Here is a 25,639-nt window from a genome sequence, read left to right as displayed (position 1 = left end):
GCTGTTTATCGTGGAGCTAACAGGGGAAATAATGTTAACCAGTTAGTCTGGCCGGCATTCTTGCATAAAATGAAGATGTGGTGGCAGGGAAACGGCACCGTTTGTTAACACAATGTGGCGTTCACATTTGTAACGTTAATAGCGCAGCTCGCATTACGTTAGATCTAACCTTACTAGTACATGTTGGACATCTAACGTTATGTTCAAATTCTAACTTAACGAAAATGTGTAACGTTACTTTGAAAGTGAAGTAGACTTACAGCTGAAATGCGAAACCGTATATCCTTAGCATTGTGTGGGTTGAATGCAAATCGCCCTGGATTTTACCTCGGCACTGTTCTGCTAACAGCCTTGAACGTTTTATTGTGGCTGTGTGGTGCTCAGACTAGCCTCACCTTGGGACCAGGTGGCGAATTTCCAAGTCTGAAAGGTAACATAAACATACTTTACACCTCTATCATCCTAGCGCCCAACAAAGCGATCACTTGCTAAACTGTAAACATGTTCTTTGTGAAACACATTCGGTCTAGCCTTCTCTCCAGCGATGGAAAATAAAAGTCCCACTTGTGCCAACCAGATTCTCACAACCGGCGCCACGTCATAGAATGCGTTTGAACAGATTCACGCTCCTTTTTAGGGGAAGACAAGTTAGTATTGTAGTTATGGCACTTTGCAGACGCCTTTGTCCAAAGCGACACACAAATACAATATCATTGATTCCAATGGGAAAGACAGCTAGTAGTCACACATAGGGAGGGAAAGTAATCTCTTCGCCATCTAGTGGTTGCGTTCCTAGAGTTTAGCGGAGTGGATGGGATTTTTTTTTAGAAAAAATATATCTCGGTGCACATTGGGATCTTAATTTAAGGCCTTCCATATGTTAGGCACTGGGGTCACCTCTATTGCTTCAAGTGGTCATACCTTATTTTTAGGATCAGTTGAATTGTTTTGAGTTTTTGTCGTAACAGGTGATAAGTAACTACAGCTGCATGTGACGTCACATGTTTTGCGCTTAATCTCTAACTGATCAATACGCAATTTGCTTAACTGGCTTAACATATTTTTGTAATAATGGAACGTGATGTAAACCGCGTGGTGATAACCTTTATGTCAGGATAACTGGTGTTGTGCTTCTACTCACATGAAGAGCTAGCTGTAAGTGTTAAGTGTCAATGCTAACCAGGCTAATAAACAAACCATGCTACCGTGAGTAACGTTGAAGGGTAAAGTCACGTGACTTCTTTTGTAGTTCGTTTATGAAACAAAAGGAGCCATTTCGATTTTCTTAAATAAGGCGAAATAGGGTCTGACATTTTCACAGTTAGAATATTATTACTGTATAGACACTGAAAAATATTTTTGGTGGATAACAACGCTGATTTGGCTTCACAATATTTTTTTAAAAATAGGTCTATGGGACTTAACATTGGAGCTGCTCTTCGATAGGAACGCAACCACTTGGGGCGCTGGTTTTCACTTTCCCTCCCTATAGAGTGGTGAAGTCCCGCCTCCTTCCAATCTTTAAAAAAAAATTGAACGGCAGTCTATGGCGAAAAAGAAATTATTTTCTGGTCCCGGTTGACTTGTGCCTTGAATTACCCATATGATGTTTGTCAATTTTAAAGACAATTTTTCATGTAAAGACATTTGCAGTTTGTTTCAGAGGTTTGAGTCAGAGGATTAAACACATCAGGTAAGTTGTATTCGTCCATAGACTGTACATTACATACTGTTAAGTGACATAGCAGGCAGCAAGATGCAACCGTTAACTAGCATAACAGCTCTTATCGCTTCATTACGTTGGTGACGTACATCGTTCGAGACGAGAGATGTAGTCCACTAAGTGGATTCGCACAAAATCAACATAACTTTTGAAGTCTATCGAACAACAGTACTTTCTTGACGTGAAAAATTATCTTTTAAATTCACACATATCATATGTGAAATTTGTGGCACAATTCAAACTGGACCAAAAAATAATTGTTATCTCTCCATTAACTCCCGTTCATAATTTTTTGAAAGATAGGTCCCATGGACCGGAAGTAGAAGGGGCGGGACTTCACCACTCTATTACTTCTAGTTATTAATTCACAGGACATTCAATTATTTTACTAACACAACGATTATGAAGAAATATGTACGCAAGAAACGCAAGCTCCCACACCATATGTGTATCTAAATGAGCTATGTACCAAAAATGACATTTTACCGTGACTCGAAGAGCTGTAAACAGTGTTGTATGGCTGCATGTACAAATCCGCTTGGAGCTCCAGTGGAATTTTAATTTCATGACGAGAATTGTCGGTCTAACCGTTCATGTGCCATTGAAATGGCGTAAATTAGGGGTTTGCACCGACGTCACGTTCTGGCCGGTAACTATGGTAACCCAGCACGCGCGGCCATATTGGCAATACTCAGTGAATGAAGTACAATGGAGTATTATGCACTTTGGATATGTTACGTGATGAGACGAGCTCATCAAAATGCGTCTAAGATGCAAAGGCATATAAGGCAGGACTTGGACCACAAGAAAAGGCGCGATATTTTGAGAAAATACGGATTATTGGCAGCGCAGATCCATATGAGTTGGGTGAGGGAGACGAAGTACCAAGTTCAACCACAAGCGCCCCCCTTCCTCTGATAACTTCTGGCATTATTGTCCCTTCTCCCTGGTTTTTTAATAACTTTTGGAAGTCGATACCTACACCAGATGTTTTTCTCAGTCTGACCTATTTGTACAACCTAAAACACGGCAATAATTAACCATTTCCTTGACGATGTTAGGGATTTACTTCAGTGCCTAATGCTTTCTAATGAGGCGAGTATCTCCAATATGGCGATTTCCAGATCTGATGACACGCCGTGCAAACCCCTAATAGGCGACCCACCAGGCCATCACTAACCTCTGAGCGTTGGTTCAAATCTACACACCTATGGCTACTGAAAAATGTAAGGTTCATTTATCAGATGTTATTTTTAAGTAGCTATGAAAAAACATCATTGTTGTAGAATTTTCGAACGAAAGTGGTGGTAATTGGAGGCGTTACGATAACTGACTCATGCTGAACCTATGTACATTACCAACCTAATTTGTTTCCAATACCCCAATGTTAAGGACAAATTTAGCCCGTAGCTAACACTTACCATAATATCCAATGTAAAACATTAGCTTGCTAGCTAGCTAACTGTGGAACTTTAGTATTATATAGCCACAGTCATATAGCCATATCATATAGCCACAACGTTTAGTTATAACAGACTAAAAAGTTAAAGGAAAATTCCGGTATTTAGCACTTTGAGTCCCTTTTCTGGTTTGTTTTGGATGAACTAGAGTGGTGGATACCGAAATTTTGACGATTGGTCCTGTCTCGACCTTTCTGACTCGTTTTGAATCGCCTTTGACTAGTCAGAGTGGCTGCCAGCAGGTATACTGTAGGCTATTCAAACATGTCCTAAAACAACCCTTAACGTTCGTTTTCAAAACTGCAACTCACCGAGTGGTTAGTGGTGTTCGTTCAAGACACGTTGAAAGAACGCCCTTTAAAGGAATTATCCGGAGTAAAATGCACTTTAGATCAATTTACGGATGATTGGGAGTACATGCGTTGAGTTGACATCAGAAACATGTCATTCGGATGTGTTTTGAGAAAGTTCGATTTTACCGTTTTTAGTCAAAACTCGTTAGCCTGGAAGTGACCCGGGCATGTCATTTCGCTGCTACAAAACGCTATTTTTATACCTCTTCTACAGTTCCAAACAACATTACGCTTACGTGGTAGTGAGTAGAGGGTCCCTAAAGCCAAACCGAAGTATCCCGAGGTCTTTATGTGGTCGGATAGAGAGTCCAGAATGAATTTCATCAAGCCAGTACCTTTACTGCTGCAGCTGCCATCTTTAGGGGAAAGTCCGTAGGAGTCGATTGCCGAGTGTGGAGTAACACGCTCTGGAAATTCACAATTTCGTCGCCGTTTTTTTTTTTAAAGCTAGGGTTTGCTGTTGCATACAACTTCATTTCAATTTCGAAAGAAATACTGGACTATGTTTTTTTTTTTTTTTTTTAAATGGCGACGAAATTGTGAATTTCCAGGCAATCTACTTTAAAAATACATGTGTGACTGCTGGTAGAACAGCGGGTGCGATAGACTGAAGAGTGGACAGGACAGGATCCAATGGGCATGTTGTTGGATGACTTCGCATCGTTATGTAATCAGAACAGATTAGGCAAATTTACTGTTACGTTATAAACTTTATCTTTCATACTAGCGCAAACTTTTCCTTTAAATACCCTGGAAAATACATAAAAGCCTCTACATGTTTCGATCTAGTGATTTTCATCTCTTGAAATTGATTTATTCTCGTTTTAAAAGGAAGAACACAGCGAAACAATAGCCTGGGTTTTCCCATGCTGCCTTACGCGCGCGATTTTATTCACGCTGATAGGCAGCCTTAGCCTAGAAATCTAGACGCACCCTAGCGGCGGCAAATTAATTTGCTCAGCCTGTACGTTTAGTAGCAAACCATAGGGATTTCTATTGGCTGACGCCGTGGACGTCATCCAATCACAGCGCTCTATTTTGTTAGAGAGTCTTAAGGCGGGCTTAACAGGATGACGACAGTCCTGCGACGGTGAACAACAAGGAAGGTGGCTATGGTGAACGAAGAGCGGTTGTTTGAATCGGCGTTGGCGTCAACTTTGGAGGAGTTGGACTTGTGCTTTTCTTTCAAAGTTGAGCAACACAATGCACTTAAGTCATTCCTTTCGAAGAAGGATGTATTTGCCGTTTTGCCGACCTGGCCACGTCATCCTGCTCTTTGTTCTGATTGGTCGTAGCGCTGGCCTATTGCATGCCTAGGCAGTTTGAAAGACAATTCTCTGCCCGCCCCTTGGATTAAGCGAGGTGAATGGGTCGATTCCAGACTATACATTTCAATGATATAGGATGGCCCGCCAGGCTAAGGCAGCCTGGATTCCGTGGAGCAAATTTTCGCCTCAGTTAGGGGACCAATCACAGAACGGATGAAGGGCAGCAAGACAATGACGACACACCGAAGCCGTTATGAGCTACATACAGATGCATTTGAAAGACATTCGTAGCGCCCAATAAACGGCTCTGGGCATTCGTAAACCACGTTTCAAATATGAGAAAATACGAGAAAGTGAATGTCTAGTTCCCAGACCCCATCTCAATGAGATGAGGTCAGACGTTAGCCAGGCTAGCGAAACAATGGAAAATGCCATCTCTGGTTCGGTTGTTTAGAACAGAAAATCTGGTTGCCAGGACAACGTGACGTTTTCACTTTAGTACTCTATTGAGAATAAGGAGATGCACCAACAAATCATAAACACATTCATTTTCACGCCAACCAATTACAGCTGAAAGTTATCACTTGAAATTTCAACAATGACCTTAAGCGGACACCACGCGTACTTAATAAAGTGCAGACATTGGAAACACACCACTGTGCAACGAAGTTGTAGCCTGGTAGCCTACTTTTATCTCGTTCATTTCAACAGTTTTCAAGTTGACCACAACAGCCTTTTTAAAGGCTATCTCTGTGTACCATTTTAGTAAATTGCTTTGTCTTTGTAAATATGTATTTCTGTTTTTAATTTTACTTTCAAATTAGACTTACCGTCTTTCTCTTCCTGCTAAGCGTGCCTTTCTTGCCGCTGCAACTGCAGTAGGCTAGCCTATTTTTCTGGCTTGCCTTCTTTCCCTTCTTACTGCTTGTACCTTACCCTTTCCCTTCCTATTGTACTTATTTTACTACTCGTCTATTCTTATGTTTCATTAGGATTCAACCTGTACACTGTATTGCAACAAACATTTATCCAATACCTTACCGGTCCACTCAACGGAGCTTGTCCCTGGATTGTCTGCCTGCATTCATTCATTCCATCGTCTTCGAGCTAGCATTAAAATGAGGAATAGCCTCTGTAATTTGTTCATTAAATTAGCGCACAATACACACTCAGAAACATTTAGAACTTATTTTGAATTCACTTAATGATCAAAACCGAATATGGACAAATTCCTTTGACAAAAAAGATAAACCAACTGATGCGCCAGTTCCTAAAAAGGCTAAGCTCCGCAAATATGATGAGAGTTATTTGCAGTTTGGTTTTTCTGTAACTGGCACATTAGAATCACATCCACAGTGCGTTGTTTGTGCGGAGGTGCTGGCCAATGACAGCATGAAACCATGCAAATTAAAGAGACATTTGGAGTCCAAGCACTCTGACATAAAAGACAAATCAGTGGATTTTTTGAAAAGAAAATGCGATGCCCTCCATCTCCAAAAGTCCACTATTGTCTAACACACCACTGTGTCAAGTCAGTGTCTCGAAGCTTCAAATGTGGTTTCCCAAAGAATTGCAAAACTTGGGAAACCACACACTATCGTCGAAACACTGATTTTGCCTGCGGCACAAGACGTGTAAAATCATGCTGGGTGAAAGCGCTGCCTCCAAACTGAGTGCCATCCCATTGTCAAATGACACAGTTGCACGGAGAATTTCCGATCTGGCCAGTGATGTCAAAGAGTAATTAATAACCCATATTAAACTCGAGAGTCCATAAAGCATTGAAGCATTTTTTCATGGTCTTGACTCATTTGTCAGATGCTGGACTGTGCTGGGACAAGTGTGTAGGTATTTATACTGATAGGGCGCGATCAATGACCGGGCGAGAGAGTGGCCTAGCTGTGCGTGTCAAGCAGAAAAAAAAAAGCCAAAGCCCTTTGAGTCTGTCCTCCATCAAGCAGTTCAGATCATACATTTCATTAAGTCTTGTCCATTGAACTCACGATTGTTTGGCGTCCTCTGTCAAGAGATGGGCTCGGGGCATGACCAACTCCTGTTACACACAGAGGTGTGCTGACTTTCCAGAGGGAGAGTGTTACAGATGAGCTGTGCGTAGAGATCAAATTGTTTTTAACTAAAATGAGATCAGAACTGGCGAAGCACCTTGACTAAAGCACCTCGATTGTCGACTAAAGGGAACTTCTTTCAGAGACGCAACGGAATTGCACACGTTAGCAGCCATCTTGAAAGTAGCAAGTTCAAAAAAGTGACTTGATCGAAGATATCCCCTCGCTCTCTTTGCTCAGTTGCGTATGACGCAAGCGCATTAGGGCGAGTCCCAAATCCTCATTGAAAATGCATTGAAGGCTCATTTTCCGAAAAAAAAAAAGTTTTAACATGAGTCAATGGGAGAATGCTTGGGGGTGATTTTCCATGTCAATGAATTTGCCCAGAAAGGCGGGACCATTTCAAACACACCTTGAATCTAACGATTCTGATTGGACAATGACAGACAATATGTCTAGAACACTGAAAACTACTTTTGCTGTGATAGAAAAATCCTCTTTCTCCCAGTTGGTAGTGTGTCACCCAAATTCCCCCTATACACAGTCCGCCGCTAGCCTGGCTAACGTCAGACGTCATCTCATTGAGATGGGGTCTGGGAACTAGACATTCATTTTCTCGTATTTGAAACGTGGTTTACGAATGCCCAGAGCCGTTTATTGGGCGCTAAGAATGTCTATCAAATGCGTCTGTGCGTAGCTCATAGCGGCTTCGGTGTGTCGCCATCGTCTTGCTGCCCTCCCTCCGTTCTGTGATTGGTTCCTTCGTTGAGGTGAAAACGAAGTCCATAGAATCCAGGCTACCTAGCTGCGTGAATAAAATTGCGCGCGTAAGGCAGCATGGGAAAACCCAGGCTAATCCGCCCCTGCTATGTATGCAAAAAAAACAAAGTTTGGGTACACATACATGATTTATCTGACAACACAAAAAATAAATGAACAGCGGTCTGCAGTGTGCATATTAGCGACATAACCACCACGTCGACTTTCATCCGTCAGACGTAGTTGTGACAGAGACATAACGTCAAGTTTGAGGCATGTTAAGAGTTGCTTTGAATCGATTATGCTGTGAAACATTTTCTTGTCTTAAGTATAATCCTTAATATATTATTATGCTATACTATATGATAATATAATATTATGCTATGCTATACTATTATGCTATACTACGAGAGGAAAAACGTTCACAATGAAAGGCAAGCCTAATGTAAGCCGCTCTCTTTCTTCCTCCCTCATAAACATGTCCATGTTCCATAAGTTAGGCTAGTTACATCAGTCCGTTACGTAAACCCCCAGCAGTCAGCATAGAAAGGTTTTTAGCCTACGACACCTCCTCATTTCTAATACAGTCAGCCACGGGCAGCTTGACTGTGACTACTCGTTCGTGACACTCCTGTTAGTAAACTAGAAATATAAAAATAGGAATGTAATGGTCACCTTAATCCCATGAACACACAGATGACTCGCACCAACCTTATTTTGTGCCTTTTATTCACGTTTGTTCAAAGATTTAGTAAGTAGGCTACAAGCCCTTTTCGCTACCCACTTCGATGCAGCTCCATAGGTTTCCATTAAATCGAAACGGTCATATTTCCCCTAAAATGCACAAAGTTTCCGGATGTGCCGGTTGTCCATATGTTGCATAGCATGACGTTGTCATACTCAATTCTAGTCAAAACAAAACAAAATAATAATACACTACAGATACAACAAAGAAACAACAAACAAAAAACAACAAAAAGCAAAAAAGGGCCTTTGTGAAGTCTCTTACAGGTATGTTGCTGACGATGAAGGAATAGGAATAGATAGGAAGTGGGTTTGTACATAGTTATACTATGTGTACTTATGTAAAATACTCACATGATGTGCAGGAGACATAAGTATAAACGAATAAAAGTATGAAGTAGATTATATAGAAGTATGAAGTAGATTATAAAGTAGCAGAATGGAACTGAATGGATTTCCGAAATTCAAGAAGTGGATCCAATATCTTAGAAAATTTTGTGGTGGAGCCATGCAGCATAGCCCTCATTTTCTCTAGATTAGAATGGCTAAAAGGCCTCCCAACCAGTGAAAGATTGTTGGTGGTGTGGAAGACTTCCATCTCAGTAAAATTAATCTCCTAGCTAATAAAGTGGCAAAAGCTATGAAGTCAGTCTTGTATTTAAGCATTAGGAGTGTGTGAATTTTAACAGTATAGTGTTGTCTCATATCGGGCACCAACGTGCACTTAACAAAAATGATGATTGCATTTAAAACATTTAAATATAACTATTGGTTTACACTATTCGACAGTGACATGGTTGTACTTTGTCAAAATGTGAACAGTTTATGTTGTAACTTGAGAGGGGCTTGAGTCCGACCCTGGTCATTTATTAAACTTACTCCATCTCTCTTTACCACTCGCTCCCCGCCAGTCTCTTCACTATCCTGTCACAATAAGCCCCTTCTTATAGCTTTGGGGCCTTTACATGACAGGACTATTACTTTCTGAAGCCCGGTTTCCCATCTCTATCTTTGTGACAGTTTTCAGTATTTCATGTGCATGGATTAACTTTTATATATGCACAGGTTTGACCACCTATGCTTTCAGCCATGAAGACCTAACATCCCTTGTCTGTAACACATCCCTTCTTGTGTGGCTTGGGTCATGCCAGGAGCAAAGATGGGGTACAATGGCATTCTTCATACTCACACTGTTCTCTACAGTACTCCTTCCGCCATTGTACACACTGGCTCTTTTCATCACAGATGATGAGACCAGCAGAATCAGTGGTTTTTCTGCTGTCCAACTGGCACTGTTCACTGCACAGAGCCAGCAGATGAAGCAAAAGAGACTTTTAGGCTGTGTTCCTATTTGGCTGCTACCCTGGTTTCTCCTTGTACTACACTTCTTCCTGCTCCCTGGCACTCCTGGCATGCTTCACTTCTGTGCAATCTGTTTAGGCTACAATTGTATCTTTTTAAAATATTAGGAACACTGACTGTAAGCTGTTCTTGTTGTACTTTTGGGGAAGATCACATGGTTACAGTTAAACTCCCACTAAAATGTTTTGTGGCAATCAATGAACCTAAATTAAAGAACAATATGTTTGTATGAGCCTGCATGTACTTAAGTAGTAATATAACATGTTCTAATTATTATGAATCTCTGTTATTTTGCAGCCAAAAAGTGTGTGGAAACTGAGTTACCAAGTGTTTCTTGACTTGTTTAATTTAACCAACAATTTTGTGACTGAAATTCGTTTAGGTTTTTTTCACATAGATCTCTGTTTTTCAAGGTCACGTTGAATCTCTGTTTTTCAAGGAGTACTGCAGGTACGAAAAAATAAAACAATTGGTTCTACCTAGCTCAATTTCAATTTCAATTTAATATAATTTATTTCACTTATAGAGCGCCAAAACATTGCACGTCTCATGGCGCATTAGAGTGTTAAACAATCAGAGAAGGCCCATGAGTGACAGGGGCGAGGAAAAAGTCCCTAGATGGAGATACATATAGGAAGAAACCTCGAGCAGATCCACGACTCAAGGGCCTTACCCATCTGCCTAGTGTCAGTTACAGCAGAGGTTCTCAAACTTTTGTGGGCCGGGGACCCCTCATAGAGTGGAAAATTCTTCAAGGACCCCTCATAATCGCAACACATAAAACTTAAGGGTAACACTCCATAATAAGGTGCCATAATAAATAGCAAACTAGTAATTACCTAACCCTTTGTTAACATTTGTTAATTGTTACTAAAATATCTATTTGCCACAAGTTAATAGTTTTTTCATCATTAATTACATATTAGTTGTTTGCATAAAATCTGTATGTTAATGTTTTAACAAATCTATTAACTAATATTGTATTAATATGTGTTAACAGTTAACTAAATATCTTTTTGGCACTAATTAACAGTTATTTCTTACATCATTTAAATGTTAAATATTTATTTACAAACTATATGTTAATAGAAAAGTTAATGACTTATTATTATTTAAGTAATTGTTATTAAGCTGTGCTTCTGCCTATCCCAATATGAACCACTCCCCATAGGACTCTTGCAATAGATAGATAGATACTTTATTGATCCCAATTCAAGAAAAAAACACAGAGCTACCTTGACATGCTGTCAATCTTGTCAGCGCTGGAACCGCTTGCAATAAAGTTGGTTAAGCTTAATTAATATATTAGTAGTATATAGCTATAAGAGTGGGGCCCCTTATAATAAAGTTGGTTAAGCTTTATTAATATATTAGTAATATATAACTATTAGTCAGACAGTGAAGGGACTGAGAACAAAACTGGCTTATCACATTTATTCCTTTAGGAAAAGTTAAAACAAAACATGCCTTCAGGCACTGGCATACATAAAACAGCATCTGCACAAGCAAAATAAAAATAAGTAGTTGAATGGGCTATATTACATGAATCATTCCTATACCATCACTGTCAGCCCTACTAGCAAGGGAGACATGCAACATGGAATGTTCAGGTGCACAGAACGACTAATTAATTAGTTAATTAATTAATATTCTGAGACTCACTAAACATTCACAGACGTAGACCATACGGAGGTAATGCATAAACATAATGCTAAACTAAATGTACATTCATTTCCTGCTAGACTGAATTGCACTTTCAATGCACACTAAGCTAAACTAGCCCACACTAAATGCATGGAAAGTTGCTAGCGGAGTTTACAGCTAGTCACGTAAGACTCGGTGTGTATGAACTCGTGGTCATAATGAAAACATTAATAAACGTTCTCTAAGTTGCTACAATTGCACCCAAATCCTAACAATACATGTAAAGTAATATAATACAGGTGGTATATCGAATTTTTCAAATTAAACAACATTTTACAGTTACAAAATTAAAACAAAGTGGGGAGTGCTTTATACAGTCAACCTACCCAAAGAAAAGCATACCGCTTCTGATCGGCTATGGCAACAATACAAGGACAAAACGCAGCAGAGCTGCAGTATACCATTTCTCCAAAGGGGGCTCCAAAACACCAATCTCAATAAAGCTGCTTAATTACGGCGAAAATCACATACAAACACTAAACTACATTTCTAACTCTGTTACACCCACCTTCCCTGAATTTCACCAAATTCGAGCAGCAACCAAATAGTACTTCCAAAGGCAAAGAGTACACTACTTTCAAACACTAGAGAGAGGGTCACCAATTACAGGACAGCCAACCACAAAGGTATCCAATAAGGATGAAGTGGAAGAATAGGTGCGCAAACTCTCACAACCAACCACTGGCAGTAGGGTGCCTTATACACCCCACAAAACCATAAAGCCATAAACCATAAATTCCAAAAATTCTCCACAAAGCTAATCAGAAAAGTGTGATAAATAATAATTTGTCATTAACTTTTATATTAGCATATAGTTTGTAAATAGACATTTAACATTTAAATGATGTAAAAATAACTGTTAATTAGTGCCAAAAAGACATTTAGTTAACTATTAACAAATATTAATACAATATTAGTTAATAGATTTGTTAAAACATGCAGATTTTGTGCAAACAACTAATATTTAATTAATGATGAAAAAACTATTAACTTGTGCCAAATAGATATTTTAGTAAAAAATAACAAATATTAACAAAGGGTTAGTTAATTACTAGTTTGCTATTTATTATGGCACCTTATATGGAGTGTTACCAACTTAAGTTAATCATGTAGCTGTATAGCGTTTTTTTCTGTTAGATGCTTATGTTATATGTATAAAAACATAGAGTGCTAATACCACAATAGTCATGGTAGCAAACTTTGACAAATGGATTTTTGTTGTTTCTTTGTCAAATGTAGGTCTGTTGTGTTTAACACATAGTGTTTGCTTCACATAACTTTCATTTTGTTGGTGCTTAATTAATAGTAAAGTGTTTTGACGTATTGATGTAACATATCAGCAGATCAATTGGGCAAATACTGATTCTGTAGCATTTTTCGCCATATAAGACAATATCATATTTTGTAGCAAACTTTGTCAGGGACCCCCTGACAATGTGCTGCGGACCCCTGGGGGTCCCCGGACACCACTTTGAGAACCAATTAGTTACAGGACAGTAAGGTCTGTATGCATGATAAATGAATGTTAGTTAGGTGTAGAGAATTCGCCTTATTCACCCGACGGCCAGAACGAGTACCATGTAGTCTCGTTCTGGCCTCCGGGTGAATAAGGCGAAGAGAACTGTTTAAAGCCACCTGAGGTGTATGTTACAAAGAGGTGGGATGGTTACATATCCAGTATGATAATGCATGAATCCTATTAGTGTCAGAAAGCTTGAGTTGCTGCAGCCAACAGCTAGAGCTGCCAGAAAGCTACAGTGCTACACTCTGGGGGCATGTTCATGAGCTTCCATTTTTTTTGTACTCAGTACTTGGTGACCTTGGGAAACAGAAACCAGAATTCTCCTGTCAGTTTCATAAGTCATGATAACGGAGTTTCATGGTGACAGAGTTACAAGTGTTCCTATTATTACATTTATAAAAAATAATTAAGACTTAAAGGGAAACTCTGGTCTATCAACAACCTAGGGTCTAATTTTGGATGATAACTAGTGTACATTTTTGTTTGGGACCAAAATGGCGTAAATAGGTGCAGTTTTGAGTAAGGCCAGAATATGCATTTACAACTGGATAGCAGAGGTGTGGACTCAAGTCACATAATTTGGACTCCAGTCACGATTTTGATGACTTCAGTCTCGACTTAACAAAATTAGAAATGACTTGCAACTCAACTTGGACTTCCATGCTATTGACTCGAGACTTTCAATTTCAGCGCCAAAATATTACACATGTCTCATGGCGCTTTACAGAGTGTTAAACATAGAGAATAAGGCCCATGAGTAACGGGGCAAGGAAAAACTCCCTAGAATTGGAGATACATTTAGTCAAGTCAAGTTTATTTGTATAGCGCATTTCATACACAGAGGTCATTCAATGTGCTTTACATAAACAAAAGCAAACAGTAATAACAAATAAAAGCATAGAAGGGCAATATAATCAAAGAATAGTTCAAAAGGTAGAGATCATAATAAAAAGAAAACATAAAACGCACAAGGTAAAATTATTTAAGAATAAAGAATAATTAATAAGCGGGGAAAAACAAAGGCAAAACTAGTAAAAAAGTAATAAAAGACAAGGTAGAATAATTTTCAAGGCAGATTCAGAATTTGTAACTCAGTGCAGTTAGCAGAAAGCATCTGAGAACAGTTTGGTCTAGATTTAAAACTCTCTACAGTTGGGGCCTTTTTGATGTCATCCGAAAGCTGGTTCCAGAGCTGAGCCGCATAGGCAGCTAAAAGCTGCTTCACCATCTTTACAGTAGGTTTTACTAACAGGTTTTTCACCTGGAAGGTGTGTACTGCTGAAGCATGTCTGATCGGTATTTAGGTCCTAGCCTAATCCTGCTCTACTAATTTATAAACAAGCAGTAGTTTAAGCTTTAGCTGTAGCTTTAAAGTCAATTGTTTGACTTACTGAAAGCCAGTGCAGGGACTTAATAATAATAATAATAATAATAATAATATTTATTTATATAGCACTTTTCAAGCATTGAGCACAAAGTGCTTACAGACAAACATAAATAGCATTTTTTTCTATGCACAAAGTGCAACAAACTCGAGTCAAACTCTATGCAAATGACTGATCGCATTCATCTAGCTCTTCAAGAAAAACTTTAGCTGAATGTTTTGGAGGCCTGTAAATTGTAATAAAATCTGAGGATAAGACTTAATGCGTGCACACAGAAATTCAAATAAAGTAAAGTCACCGAATGATGACGGATTGCACTGAAAAGACGTCTTGAAAATTGTGGCTATCCCCCCACCTCTTTTATTTGCTCTGGTAGCACTCAAAAAACTGAAATTTGGGGGAGCTGATTCGATGAGAGTAGGAGCACTGTTTGCTTGATCTAACCATGTCTCAGTTAAAAGTAAAAAATCAAGGTTGTGTGTGCAAATCAGATCAAATCAGATTAATTACAGTGCATGAAAATGAGCAAGAGAGGGGGAGAAAAGGGAGTTGAACGGCAAGACAGAGAGAAGTTTGTACGGCGTGAGGGAATTTGAAAGACTACCGATTATCCCGCCCCTCGGACTGAGCACTGCCAACGGTGGGTGCCCAGACCCTACCTTTTAATGTTTGTCTGGCTCGTCAGGCTAGACTATTATTGCATTTATTTATGTTGTAAGACATGAAGAAATGAATGACATCGGCAATAGCCTAAACTACGGACAAATTCATCATTCACTAAATGGACACAGAGAGACTCTCCAAGTTTTTCTTTTGCTATCGTTGGGAATAGCCAGGCTACTATTCCCTTTGAGTCGGATCTGCTCCACCTTTCAAGTTCAAGTTTATTTATATAGCACATACAAAATGTCATTCAATGTGCTTAAAAGAAACAAAAATAAAAGATTAACAGCAATAATAATAGTAATTAATACAATACAATAATAAAATAGATCAAGGGGGAAATAAGACTGAATGAATAGGAGGTAAAATAGAAATAAATAAATAAAAAGAAAAATAAACCTAAAAACTAATCAATAAATGCAGAATGAAAAAGTTCAGTTTTTAGTTTCTTTTTAAAACATTCTAGTGTTGGGGAAAATCTGATATCTATTGGAAGCTGATTCCAGCGCTGTGTGGCATAATAGCTAAATGCCATTTCTCCTTGTTTGGTTTTAACCCTGGGGACTATTAATTGACAGGTTCCAGTAGATCAAAGCTCTCTACTAGGTGTATATTGGGGAAGCATTTCAAAAAAAATATTTGGGGCCAAGTCCATTCAGTGACTTATAAACTAGGAGTAGAACCTTGAAATCAATTCTGAAATTAACTGGGAGCCAATGTAAAGATTTAAGAATGGGTGTAATATGATCTCTCTTTTTAGTCTTGGTTAACAGTCTAGCAGCAGCGTTTTGAATGAATTGAATCTGTCTAATGGACTTCTTGGGGAGGCCAGTTAGGAGACTATTACAATAATCTACCCTACAGGATATGAAGGCATGAATAAGCTTTTCTAAATCCTGTCTAGAAGTGAAGAAAATCTCTGATCTTAGCTATGTTTCTGAGATGCCAGAATGCTGATTTAGTCATGCTTTTGATGTGATCATTCCTAGTCAGGTCCCCATCTAAGATGACTCCCAAGTTTCTTACTTGGGTTCTAGTTGTAAGTGCTTTAGATTCTAAGTAAGTGTGTAAGTAAGTAAGTAAGTAAGTAAGTGTGTGCTTCACCTCACTGTGTGTTCACTGTGTGCTGTGTGTGTTTCACTAATTCACAGATTGGGTTAAATGCAGAGACCAAATTTCCCTCACGGGATCAAAAGAGTATATATACTTATATACGTATATACTTATATACTTGTGCTCTATCCTCTTTGTTACCAAATAAAATAGTTTCGCTCTGATTAAGTTGTAGAAAATTCTTTTCACCAAGTTTTGCAGAAATTGTGCCCGTGTTTTTTGCGATATTTGACAGAAACTTGTGTGGTGCAACCTGTTAAATATTAGTAGTTCATAAACTCCAACGTGCCAATTTAGGTTGAAACTAAACTAAGATGGAACTTACATTCAACTTCCGTACAAATATAATGAATTGTAATGTAGCCTAACTTGTGCAATAGGGCTGAGGTGCAGTGGCTGCAGGACTACTGTACGAGCGAGAGAGAGATGCGAGAGATTTTTAAAGGGCCAGTACAAATTACCAAGTCCGGCCGCCAATTGAAGAGCCCTGGTCTATGGTGTCAAAGGCAGCGCTAAGGTCTAGGAGGACCAGTATTGATACATATCCATTATCAGCAGCAATGAGGAGGTCATTAACTAAGGCTGATTCAGTACTGTGGTGAGCTCTGAAGCCAGACTGATATAATTCCTGGATTTTGTTCATATGTAAGAAGGCACCAATTTGTTTGGGCACTATTTTTTCTAGTACTTTTGACATGAAAGGGAAATTAGATATACGCCTATAGTTGGCCAGGTTGTTAGGGTCAAGGCTAGGTTTTTTGAGGGATGGCTTAATAACAGATGTCTTAAACGACTGGGGTACATGCCCTGATAGCATTGAATTATTTATTCTAGAGCATCTATTCTAGAGCATTTATTCTAGAGCATTCTATCTGGAGCAAAGTATTATCCAAGAAGGGGAGTGCGGTCTTAAGAAGGTAGGAATAGGGCCTAGTAGAGTAGTTGTAGATTTTGATAAGGAAATTGTGGAGGTGAGGTCTAATATGTCGATAGGTGTAAATGAATTAAATATTGTTCGAGGTCTCATCTGTGATTCTATTATGTTTTCGCTATCGTTCAGCAATGTAGTATGTGTATTTGGTGAAACTGAAGGCAATGTAGGCAATTATTACTCCGGCTTGTAGGCTATTTGGGGACCGGCCTTTATTTGTCCAAATCTGAGGCCCTGGATCCCGGCCATAATTTGAGGATTTATGGTAGGCCTATGCACACGTGTTTTAGGCATAGTGCAAGCCCTAATCTCTGACTGAAAGTGCACAGAACTTGTGCATTTACATAACAATATTTAATACATTTTCCCGGTGGCGACACCCCCGAACCCCCTCTAACTTTTGGGCTTAAGTACAGAAAAATGTCTGACCTGTCGCAAGTTCACCAAGCTCCCGATCTCATTCCACAAGCCCGGAGTGCCCTCTCGCGGCTGAGACAGTAATGTTTTATGTAGGGTTCATGTCAATTCATACCGACTAACATTTAAAAACATGTTAAATTATATATATTTTGATATACAAGTCGCACCTGTCTATAAGTCGCAGGACCAGCCAAACTATGAAAAAAGTTATATTAGTCTGGAAAATATGGTAGACATCCACACACTTCACTCCCTATCTCAACCCTCACTCAATTAGTTGTAGCATGACTGTTGGGACATAGAATTGCCAGTTAGAAAACCAGTATTCGCTTACTTTTCCTCTGTAAGAGAACAAAGGATACCTTGTTTGTCTTATAGTTTGTGATATTGATGCCATATTATTATGCGATTACATAATACGACAGCGACTTCTTTAGGACTCGGGAAAAAAATAAGGACTTGGACTTGACTTAGACTTACTTGAGACATCTCTGTCTTGACTTGGACTTCTGTGTTAAAACTTTAAGACTTGCCAGTGACTTTGTCCCACCTCTGCTAGATAGCATAAAGCATAGTTTTTGGGGGCTACTTTGCTAGCTCAAAATAAATGGCTTTTTTGAAGACATTAACTAGGTTTAAAAAACAAAAATACTATGGAGGCTTTTATACTTTGCAGTCAAACAAGTATGCAGTATTAGTGCATTTAACCAAAGTCCTTTTAGGCAAGTCCCTCCACTCGGCGGCCATATTGCAACGCATTTTGGACACTGTTTTGGGCAGAACTGCGTGTGTGCAAGGCTTCACGATACCAACCTTGCTCCAGCTGCGACGGAACGGGTAGATGACTGCCATGTGTAGATGACTGCCATGTTTGTTTTACGAACTAAACCCATACATTTCTATTGGAGATTCTTTGAGTGCTGTGTCTCCTCATTAGAGAGCATCTGAACTTCCTCTTCTTCCGGTCGCTGCCATTGCGTGGAGCATGTGTAAAATCTGTTGGTCTGTAACTTTGTTACCATGAAATGCACCTTGATTTAGTATATTTAATTTGAAATCGTAAATATAGGAAATAAAAATAAATATGTCACTAGTCACAAAGTTTCCTAAACCTTTTTTAGATTTTTCTTTTTTTATGTAAAAACCATAAAAAAGAAAACTTGTGAAAGTTGTGTGATCTTCTCCAGCTGCTTTGTTTGAAAACTTTTCATGTACGAATTGAAAGTATTTTCACTTTAACACCTATTTTAAGACACACCCTCACTGATTGGGATTATTCAACGGCTTGAAGTCCCATGGCTTTCTAGTTTTTTGCCTGTCTGGGCTTATGTATCGGTACGAGCCAGATTTCAATTACCAACCCACAACATTCAGCAAAGGTGATTACTGTTTTAGCTATACATTTTTATGAAATATGATAGACCAGTTTGGAAACAACATAACTTGGAGTAAAGAATTGTGTTTTTAAAAAAAATATCTTCATCCTCTAGATCAGAAGACCATATCCAGCCTCCAACAGTGGAAGTATCAGACCTCCTAACCTCCACTCAGTTTGATTCCTTCACATCTCCAAAACAACAGTCTGCAGTATCAATGATTACATCAGATACACAGGCACTGGAAGATGAAATGTTAAGGGCAGGGATTTTAGCTTCATTACAATATTCCACAGAAGAAGAGAAAAAAGTTGAGGTGCCAAAATCATCTGTTTCCTCCCTGAGGTAAGTCACAAGACAAGACAGGTTTCACCGGATTGGTCAAGGATAGTTTTCCCTCATAACCCAGTTTTTCAGGACTTTTCCTACCTGCCTGAGTTCATATGTCCGAGTCAGTCGAGCTGCGGTCATTCTCTTTTTTTATTTTATAGGTGAGCTAATCATGAGAAATTAAACTTTATTGCAGGGTAATATGGATAAACTCTGGGTTGCACAGCCAGGTTCAACAATATGAACAATATGAAACTATAGATAAATGTAAAACGACAAATTCGATTTAGAATCGCATAAGAACGGTAGGCTAGGGTGGATAAACGCAATCTAGCCATGCATAGACACAGTTTAGAGGTGAGTAAATGCTATTTCTGAAATTCAGGAGGTGCATAAACATCATTTACATGCGTTTAGCCTCCACTACAGCCCTGCTTGCTGTCTTTGGTGACATTTGTAATGCAGTTAAATTCTGCATTTACAATGCTGACAATTGCATAAATGGTCATTTCATCCACACTTCAGGCATCCATGCAGACATGGTTCTTGAATTGCAAATGTGCATTTGGACAGAGATCTTAGAAAAGTATTTTGGCAATGAAAATGGAAAAGTGTGAATGTTGCCTGAAATTAAGACCCCATTCAAACCTGGTCAGCTAGAGTCGATCCGATTTCACCCCTCTAATGGCAGGTGTATAATCTGCAGCAATGGGTCCATTTAAACTGCAGCCCTCATCGGATTCCCATAGCTCCAGTAGTGGGTGGCCGCTCATCAATTTCACCGAGTAGGCAGACAGCGCATACATACACACACACACACACACACGCTAGATCACCTAGAAGGATTTTTCAATCAATCCACTCCATAATAAGCCTTAGTGTTTTTTATGATATTATACATTAGTAAGCTATAGGCCCACATATTTTCACTTTCTTAAGTGGGCTAGTTCTCATGTCAAACCATGACAAAATTAAGTTGCGTGCAGTCTTTAAAACAACTTCAAAAACCTCTAATACTCTCAAAAACCTCTAATAGACTCAGTACCAAATATAGTGGGTACCACTTGGAATTGCCCGGAATTGCGTGATTCTCACGTGACCTCACGCGTCTTTAATTTATATTTCCCCAGTGAAGCTGCAATGACCCAAACAACCACCAGGTGGCACTTATGAGCAGGGTTAGGAACGTCAGCTTATGCGCGCCAGTATGCTACAGTATGGACCATATACTGTATTTACCCAACGTTTTTACCGTTGTTTCCACAATATTACCCCCAGATGAGCTGATGGCTGATAGGCCTACAGTACGTCTCCTGCAACAGTCCCAACAGTTACCACTATAATCAAACAATCAAAAAGTGAATTACCGGTAGGCCTAAATCCCGAAGCAAACGGAAAATCTTCTGTTTTTAATAGCCTACCGATACGCTGCTCCAAACGACACGCAGTCTCACGATAGAACTTGTTATTGTTTATGAAGGTCTCTTTGTTATTTTATGAAGAGGCATTTGGCTGTTTTGCTTATGTTTGTTTAGTGGTTAAGCTCATGAAAATTAAATTTTGACTGCTAAAAACACCATTTTAACGCAGTTTTCAGAGGGACAGAAATACCAACAGAGAAAGCAGTGTCCATCTTCTGTCTGTTTCCTACCTGCAATAGGCTATCACTTCACTGCTTGACACTACCCCACATCGCCATGGAGAATTGCCGCATGTTAATAATGGAGAGAACCTTTCAGAAATTATTTATCGCGCGAATGTGTTAGCAAAACCATAGCTTTTGGTGAACGGAGATGCAGATCATCACCCTAATTCCTTTGTTTGCGCAACAGCCCGTTCTCAAGTGAGAGTGAAATAAATGTTTTAAAAGCTGTGTCATCACCAGGTTATTTGCTACTATATTTGCTACTATAGGCCTACAACAGTCTAATTTCGCGTTTCAATTCAAAGATCTGTCCAGTGGTTCAGTTTTACTTGCGCAGACACGCACATACATTGAATGAGTGCTGACACCACTACCCCCTAATTGCATGTCTCTTTATTTGATAACACTAAATTAAGAAATATTTTGTAATCAGGAAAATGTTTAGTTTCTTTTTCTTTCGGTCCGGGGTTCCACAACAGGCAACCATTCAATTGTGCCGCAAATTATCCGCGGACTAGCAATCTCCTTGTCGAGGAGGCCCTAAGCCTGCAGATCATAGACAAAGAAAGCATACTCTGGGAACAGAACACAGTTGCATGTCTAGTGCGCTTTGGGGGTGGGGGTGCGGTCGCACCCAATGTCACTGGGTCACGAGGCCAGTGGCTACCCCACTTTTCGGGGAGAAATAAAAAATAAAATGTCTCATTTTCTGACGCACCACAACACATCTTGCCTATTCGTCTGGGGCTTTCTATAGGTTTTAGTATGGGCTGTATCGTGAGACAAAGAGCAAGAACAGAATAGGTTGATGTATTTCACTTAACTCGCTGTCCAAACCCCCTGCGCGCGGATACCTAACATTTAATTCGTTGCCTACATCTTTTTTTGTCTTATTCGAAACAATTCTTGTAGGTCTCCATTACAAGAAATAATAGTCACTTAGGCGTGCGCTCTCTATCTCCCTCTCTCCTAGCAAAGATATGCACATTTTTGTTGGAAGATCCTGCTTGAGTTTGAGTTGGGGGGGGTCAGTAGCTACGAAGTCAGTAGTGTTTAGGCATCCGGGTTGCCAGCTCTGCCAGTCAGGGGGGAAGGGGAGGGGGTACACCGCTCTACAGTAATTTGAAAGGCCAAAGGCCATCATCTCGGCCCCAGGCAGCTTGATAAAAAAAAAAAAAGTAGGCTCTGATTTAGCCTAGTCTAATGTATGACTTCAACAAAGTGATCTTTAGTATCGTTCTGTAGCTCAGAGCTCTGTTCTGTACAGCAGAGTTTCCCAAACTTTATTTCTGTGGACACTTTTTAAAAAGGGTAAGGCTATTTGTACCCCTGGTACAATTAGCAGTGTATGCTATTCATACCCTGGTGCAATTAGAAGTGAATTCTATTCGTACCCCGGTGCACACAGCAATGTGTCCTATTAGTACCCCGTCTGGTACAAATATCAGTGTATGCTATTCGTACCCCGGTGCACACAGCAATGTGTTCTAGTAATACCCCGTCTGGTACAAATATCAGTGTATGCTATTTGCACCCCTGTGATTTATTCTGGCATATTGATCACACAATGTAATAATAATTTTTTAAAAAAGCAACATGTTTTTTTTGTTGTTACGTAACAGGGTGTGAATAGCTCAGCTATGAAATAGACACTCTGAATAAGGCATGCTGTTTGCATTAATGTATAGTTAGAAGTGGATGCTATTCGTACCCTGGTGTATTTAGTACTGTATGCTATTTACACCCTGGTGCATGAATTAGCTAATTATTGCAATCAACACTTCTGTTTGAGAACCGATTTCTTGTTCAAATTGCGCGCCTTACAGCAAATAACTCAATTCTGTAGCCTATTTATTGGTGTGTTTATGTGGTAAGAATATGAAATGAATAAATATCAGAAGAGGCTTTTGCGAAATAGCCAAAAGATAATGCGCCATATGTAGCCTATAGTAGGCGAGATGTAAAGAGGAAACTAGCGTTTAAATGTCCATTTAAAGCCTAATCTAATGCACTGTTGCGTTTTGAATCCGAAATAAGAAGGAATGTGAGGAGACTGCTATTAACTTTAAAAAGCTATCTACAATTGAAACCCCCCCCCCCCCCCCCAATACACAGCACATTGTCTCATGAGGAAGCTTCTCCAACACACATATTGCACACTGCCCTCTCCCCACATACACAGCACACTATCCCATCTCCCTTGTCATTCCCCCAACACACACACCAAGACCCCTAAGTGGCAGTTGGGTTAGCCTCTTGAGCCGTGGATCTGCCCAAGGTTTCTTCCTTGGTAAGGGAGTTTTTCCTTGCCCCTGTTGGGTGCTTCTTGTTGGTGCCCCCCCCCCCCCCCATTTCCAATCCTCCCCCACCTTTCTTATGCAGCCCTTGCCACTTAATCTACTAAACCCCTCTTCTGCTGCACTTTTTACCCCCCCACTTTGCACAAATAGGCTGACACCAGACATAATTTCACTGCATTTCTTACTTCCAGTAACTATATGCATGTGACAATAAACTTCCTTGTACCGTAGGCTATCTGCAGCCTATGATGTAAATGTTATAGCCTTTTGTCCTGGTCTATGGATGTCTGCTTAGTTGTTGATAGCACGTTTTTTTATGATTTAAAATGATACTTTTTAGATTTTAACGGGCCAAGTTGAAGAGCTGTTGTCCGTTATTGTTCGTGCAAATATAGGCTGATTCATGTCCCCTTGCATTTTGCAACAGTGAGGTCCATGGTAGGCGCCCGACAGAAATATTGTTTCATTTAGCGAGTCTGAGATCCACTCTATGGCGTTCCCTCTGCAACGTGTTCCTAATCCTAATAGAAACTAGATCCTAATAGAAAGCTGTTAGCTTTCCTAAGCTATATAAGGTATAAGCTAGACCTATTACACAACATAAATTTCCACTAGGCTATGCTGGCGACCCAAATAAAATCTCCTATGGGAACCAATGGCTTACAGTACGCATTTGAATGCAATCCGCTGCCCTGTTTGCCGGCAAAGCTAAAGTGGACTTAAGCTGCCACCTTGTGGCGAAAAGTTGTAATTCATTTTACGCAGCTGCGTGAATCACGGAAAGCGTGAATGAAGTGGCCACTTCTAAATGGGACCCACTGTAAATGGTGCACATTATTTTTATGGACAATACAGTAAACTAATCCACCAATATGATTAATTGAGTATGCACTGATTAGCTAAAAAGGTGTCTTCCATTTACATAAAGGGCAGACACCTGGCTTTTTTGCCCATGTTACGGAAAGAGGTAGTGTTCAAACACGCATCTTCTCACCTGAGGCCTGGTTCTTGGATTATCTGATGCAGAGGACATCCATCCATTCCATTCACATCTCCTGCCTGGTTGTACTTAGTCTTGCTTGTTCAGAGCTGTATGCTGGAGGATTTGTGAATAAAGGCCATCAGTGGCCTCTTCGGTAACACTTTATAATAAGGTGCCATAATAAATAGCAAACTAGTCATTACCTAACCCTTTGTTAATATTTGTAAATTGTTACTAAAATATCTATTTGGCACAAGTTAATAGTTACACCATAGTTACTGGTGTAACAAATGCAATGAAATTGTGTTTGTAAAGTGCATATTGAACATTGGGTAGGGATTATTGTGGGATTGGGGAGGTTGGTTGTGGTTTAAGCTGTGTAGAGATTGTGTGTGAGTGTTGGGGGTGGTGGGTGTTTGGTGGCCATCCACAACGTTATAAACTTAACCTAAATAGTCGGCTGCTGTAAGCTACAATCGGATTTTTTTGTATACCCCTGTTGTCTCAATGATAATAACATCTCATTTCAGACTATATTTCGAAGTTTGCTGTTCATTTGCATTATTAATATAACATCGGATTTTGTCATTTTTGGCGAAGACGTGCATTCCGTTAGGGATATTGAACATATTTAACATTCTCTAACCATCGTGATTTCGAATTGGTGCAGTTTTCAGCACAAAAACTCATTTTATTCTTTTCATGGAGAGCATTGCTCTATGCTGTTCTATGGTGCTTTCTGCCTCTTAGTTGCGCATGCATGTTGCATAGAAATCCATGTATAAAGACAGAAAACTATTAATTTGCCAAATAAATATTTTAGTAACAATTCAGAAATATTAACTAAGGGTTAGGTAATGACTAGTTTGCTATTTATTATGGCACCTTATTATAAAGTGTTACCACTTCTTCTCATCTCAGGCTGTTCTCCGCTGGTCGTGTTATTCAGAATGCTAAATTGGCGGTAACGGGTTAGTTGCTTTTTCCACCGCAACAGGTTTTTATAAATCTGAGTGTCTGAGGGCTTGGATTTGAGCGTATGCATGGTCTAAGATCAAATCTGTGCGTAAGAACGTTTTATAAATGAACCCCCATGTTTTAATGTAAAGTGGCATACTATAATAATTGAATAGGAATATCATATTTTTGCCCCTCCATTTAGGCTACAGCAACTACAGAAGATGGGATTTGCAACCGAGAAGGCTGTTGTTGCCCTGGCTGCCACAGCACAGTTGGATGGGGCTATATCATTGCTTATTAATGGCCAAGTTGGGGAAGAGGCAGTGGTGATTTCCAAGGGCAAGAAAAACCCTCATTCATAGACACACAAGAACATTGTTTGTTTTCCATCTCATCTGTACAGATCCAGTCAAATGCTGTTTTATTGTTTAGCTTTGCAATTGTACCTATTTTAATTATTGCAATATTAAGATATATATGCCAGCTCACATGTTATGATGATATTTTATGATTTATTTCAACAAAATATGTTCATCATTATAGGCCGAATCAAATAAAACCCCATGTCTCCGG

The 25,639-nt window shown here is 39.5% G+C and overlaps 2 protein-coding genes across 7 annotated transcripts in view; one reads left to right on the top strand and one right to left on the bottom strand.

The window, feature by feature from the left end:
• The window catches only part of tmem119a (transmembrane protein 119a), a 25,239-nt gene extending 24,676 nt beyond the window's left edge, over positions 1–563 (bottom strand). For 2 of the 4 annotated variants that reach the window (XM_042101448.1, XM_042101447.1), the window contains exon 1: positions 396–563. The gene's annotated coding sequence lies outside the window, so the exon portion shown is untranslated. Of the gene's footprint in view, positions 1–260; positions 375–395 lie in introns of those variants that run through there. The other 2 variants (XM_042101446.1, XM_042101445.1) reach the window with 2 other exon arrangements.
• Positions 268–25,639, top strand: rhbdd3 (rhomboid domain containing 3). Of its 3 annotated transcripts, XM_042101433.1 has the most exons (6): positions 268–430; positions 9,439–9,537; positions 9,619–9,822; positions 18,726–18,852; positions 18,964–19,194; positions 25,269–25,639. In XM_042101433.1, exons 1-6 carry the CDS (start codon positions 268–270, stop codon positions 25,426–25,428), a joined length of 984 nt encoding a protein of 327 aa, XP_041957367.1. In that variant the 3' UTR covers positions 25,429–25,639. The 3 variants fall into 3 exon arrangements, with proteins under 3 accessions (XP_041957367.1, XP_041957366.1, XP_041957368.1); XM_042101432.1 differs by having other exon boundaries at positions 9,439–9,822; XM_042101434.1 differs by having other exon boundaries at positions 300–430; positions 9,461–9,822.

This window comes from Alosa sapidissima, chromosome 8, assembly GCF_018492685.1.
Source record: "Alosa sapidissima isolate fAloSap1 chromosome 8, fAloSap1.pri, whole genome shotgun sequence".
Classification (NCBI taxonomy): Eukaryota; Metazoa; Chordata; class Actinopteri; order Clupeiformes; family Clupeidae; genus Alosa; species Alosa sapidissima.
The sequence above is the reverse complement of the archived record's forward strand: the minus strand, read 5'-3'. Positions and strand labels throughout refer to the sequence as shown.